At 33.0% G+C, this 3,471-nt stretch overlaps 3 protein-coding genes across 3 annotated transcripts in view; 2 read left to right on the top strand and 1 right to left on the bottom strand.

Annotated features, from left to right (window-relative positions):
- Positions 1-62, top strand: part of DCTN2-p50 (dynactin subunit 2) — a 2,397-nt gene extending 2,335 nt beyond the window's left edge. Inside the window, exon 10 of the mRNA XM_026817115.1 lies at positions 33-62. Within this exon, the coding sequence (XP_026672916.1) occupies positions 33-62 (30 nt within the window). The remainder of the gene's footprint in view (positions 1-32) is intronic.
- LOC108629276 (ribosomal protein L27) lies at positions 52-1,294 on the bottom strand. The gene is made up of 4 exons (XM_018031850.2): positions 1,193-1,294; positions 482-714; positions 252-388; positions 52-140 (listed from the first exon to the last, which is right to left on the bottom strand). The coding sequence occupies exons 2-4, from the start codon at positions 698-700 to the stop codon at positions 92-94; spliced, it is 405 nt and encodes a 134-aa protein (XP_017887339.1). The 5' UTR covers positions 701-714; positions 1,193-1,294; the 3' UTR covers positions 52-91.
- Positions 1,295-1,824: 530 nt separating this feature from the next.
- LOC108629277 (putative nuclear transport factor 2) lies at positions 1,825-3,337 on the top strand. Its single transcript, XM_018031851.2, has 4 exons — positions 1,825-1,932; positions 2,014-2,082; positions 2,254-2,352; positions 2,836-3,337. Exons 1-4 carry the CDS (start codon positions 1,825-1,827, stop codon positions 2,947-2,949), a joined length of 390 nt encoding a protein of 129 aa, XP_017887340.1. The 3' UTR covers positions 2,950-3,337.
- Positions 3,338-3,471: the final 134 nt, after the last annotated feature.

Here is a 3,471-nt window from a genome sequence, read left to right as displayed (position 1 = left end):
ATATATAAAAATAAATAATCATTCTGGATCAGGAAAATGAAAGGAGAAATATTACACTTTAATGAATGTAGGTTTGTTTATTTAAATTTAATTAGAATCGTAATTTTTGGAAGAACCATTTGTTTTTACCAGATTTGTACCTGAAAATAATAAACAAGAGCTCATTAATTGCTTATTCATTGTACAATCTTCGAATACAATAACCAGTGACAAGATATAATGTTAGATGGAAATTATATGTATATACGTACTTCTCCTCAAATTTAACACGCGTTTGGAATCTGATCTTCTTGCGTTTCATTGCATCCTTAAGATCCTTAGGCGTTACTTTATCCCAGGGCAGATCTACTGTGTATCTCGTGGGCATCAAATGGTTATAATTTAATATCTGCAACGAGATGTAAGTAAATGTCATAAAAAATTTTGATGCTTGTTACATGTCATTTGAAGATTAACAAAAAGGTATATTGGCAATGCTTACTTTCACAAACGGCTTGATCTTCGAACGTTTATGAATCTTCGCTTTGCCCATCCTTTTGTGTACTTTACGTGGATATCTATCAATGCCTGCAACCATTGCATGACCGTATTGTTTTTCGGTAGTACCATCGTCATAATTACGCATGACAATAGCTTTTCTGCCAGCGTATCGGCCGCTGAGGACCAATACGACTTTCCCTTGTTTCATAATCTTCACCATCTTGAAGATTTGTGCTAGAAATAAAAGATAATTAATGTAATTCTAAGAATGGACAGTACAAGAACAATGATTCTGTTATGAAAATTGTTCATAATAATTTATTTCAAGTTAATAATGACTCTTCTTTTGTAACGTGATTGCTTTTTTAATACACGATTTGATTTGGCAGTTGTAAACACAGTACTTAACATTGCACACTCTCAGTAGAAGACAATTATCATCAGAATTAAGAATAGACAAAATTAACATTTCTCAAAGCGCATAACTTTGAATTGATTTCTTTAACTTTAGGTACAGCTTGACATAAACAAAACTGGGATGTTTATAACATACTTTAAGATCTATCATTAAACTAGTAAATTCGAAAAATAATTGCTACTCCGAAAGTATTGGAAAAGGCACAATTCGAAACAATGATATATGTATAAACAAATTATTTTAGTATTTTTCGATGTTTTTGGATTAATTTGGACATTGACAAAGGACACACACCTCACGGCTTTTCACACCGGAAAAAAGGAAGTTAACCCAACTTTCAATCGTCTGTTCGCTTTTCAAAATCCGAACTGTAGATGTCATCACACTAGACATCCGGTTACCATCCGACGATCGTGATAAACCAATCCGGAATTACGGTTTGAATGACGTTTAATAAAATTGCTCGTTGACAGAGGAATATTCGTTTTGAGTCGATTCGATACTCCCTTCTGTTGTACGCCGTGCGTAACGCATTGTACAGTCATTTCATCTGTAATGTAAATCGCATATTTTTTAAAGGCACAATTAGCCTTTGTATATTTCTTATCCTTGAACCACGGATCATATGCAATATTGTTTGCACAAAAACGAATACTATCGTTGCCAAAATATCCAAACCTTTCGAGAGTTCGAGAATAATCTCCCGATAAATTTCTCGATACATCGAAATGATTGGTCGGCATAAGTAGCTTCCTGCTTGCTTGTAACTTCGCCTTCGCACGAGCGCACGAGGGATGTTAATAGGCATTATTTTACTCGTATCGTAGGATTTTTTTAAATATACGATTTACCGAGCGACCGAATCAATTGAAAAGACTGATATTGTTGATATCCATTAGTGATTGTGAATACGATAAGTTAGCGTAATGGCATTAAACCCCCAATATGAAGTTATCGGGAAGGGTTTCGTACAACAGTATTATGCGATGTTTGACGACCCTGCTCAAAGACAAAATTTAATGAATATGTACAATGTAAGTCCAGATCGCCTGCAATTACATTTGTTTAACGCGATACCTTTTCTTCTGTTCATTTATGCGTTATTACTTTTGCAGACCGAGTCATTCATGACATTTGAGGGTTTGCAAATACAGGGTGCTATGAAAATCATGGAAAAATTAACTGTAAGTATTTCACATAAAAAATGGTTTGCATCTCAATTGCAGCTTAACATTGTATACATCACATTTTTACTTTTAACATTCTGTGTGAATGAAGTGATTGTTTATAAATGATGTATCAGAAATCCATCTCCGACATATGCATTATATTTAATACTAAATTTTGATTTTTAGAGTTTAACATTTCAAAAAATAAATCGGATAATCACTGCGATTGATTCACAACCAATGTTTGATGGTGGCGTACTCATTAATGTATTAGGAAGGTTGCAGGTAAGAAAAATATCTTATTATATTAATGTTACGAATGTGATATAAATACAGGGGATAGGACTTCTTATATAAAAATAAATATAGTTGTTGTACTTATGTATACAACAAGATTAAATGAAAAAGTAATGTGCAGAGCTTTTATTCCAATTAGTTCAGTAATTTAAATCAAGTAATTCCTAGTATATTCTACTTAATGTAACAATACAGTACATTTTTCAAACAATGAAAGATATTTGATCGAACTGCTACTTTCTTTCTTTTTCTTTTAAAGTTCAATACATTTACATTCTCTATTTGCCCATATATTGTATTTTATTGGCTGGACATGCTACACACGCGTGTACTGTACTGCCTTACATTTTTTGTGCTGCCATATGAAGATAGAGATTGAGCTATGACTAATGTTCAGCAACAATCTCTCTATATACCTACGTGAAGAAGATGAAATAAGAAAATTGAGTCAGATTGTTGATGATTGGGCAGACTGATGAGGATCAGCCCCATGCATACATCCAGACATTTGTCCTGAAGCCAATTGGCGTGAGCTTTTACGTGCAGCATGACATCTTCAGACTTGCTCTGCACGACACGGTTTAGGCGTCAGGTATTGCTATTCCATTGATCTTCGTTCCATGGTACAGGCAAGCCCGATACTAACTTCTAGTGTCTAAAAATCTGCTTTATGTTTCTTAGTATGCTTGCTTGTTGTTAACTTTCATTTGAATTTGTATTATTTTTTGCATTATTGCTTTTGCCTTAACTAAAAAGAGTTACTTGAAGAAGAAGATAGAGAAATAAAAATGTTTGGTGCATTATAAGTGATGTTAATGCACAGCAATTGTAGAAGATCTAAAGATTTCAATCGGTTCTGTTATACCAGAAACATTCTCATGTAACTTGGATGATCTTCAGAACTCTGATGATGAAAAACTATTAAATTGCTGAACTGAAAGGAATAAAATTTGTGTTTTATTTTTTTTTTTTATAAAGAAAAATTGCTTATTCATTGTACAATCTTCGAATACAATAACCAGTGACAAGATATAATGTTAGATGGAAATTATATGTATATACGTACTTCTCCTCAAATTTAACACGCGTTTGGAATCTGATCTTCTT

Source organism: Ceratina calcarata, unplaced genomic scaffold, assembly GCF_001652005.2.
Source record: "Ceratina calcarata isolate Rehan_Ccalc_2016 unplaced genomic scaffold, ASM165200v1 scaffold557.2, whole genome shotgun sequence".
Lineage (NCBI taxonomy): Eukaryota > Metazoa > Arthropoda > Insecta > Hymenoptera > Apidae > Ceratina > Ceratina calcarata.
The sequence above is the reverse complement of the archived record's forward strand: the minus strand, read 5'-3'. Positions and strand labels throughout refer to the sequence as shown.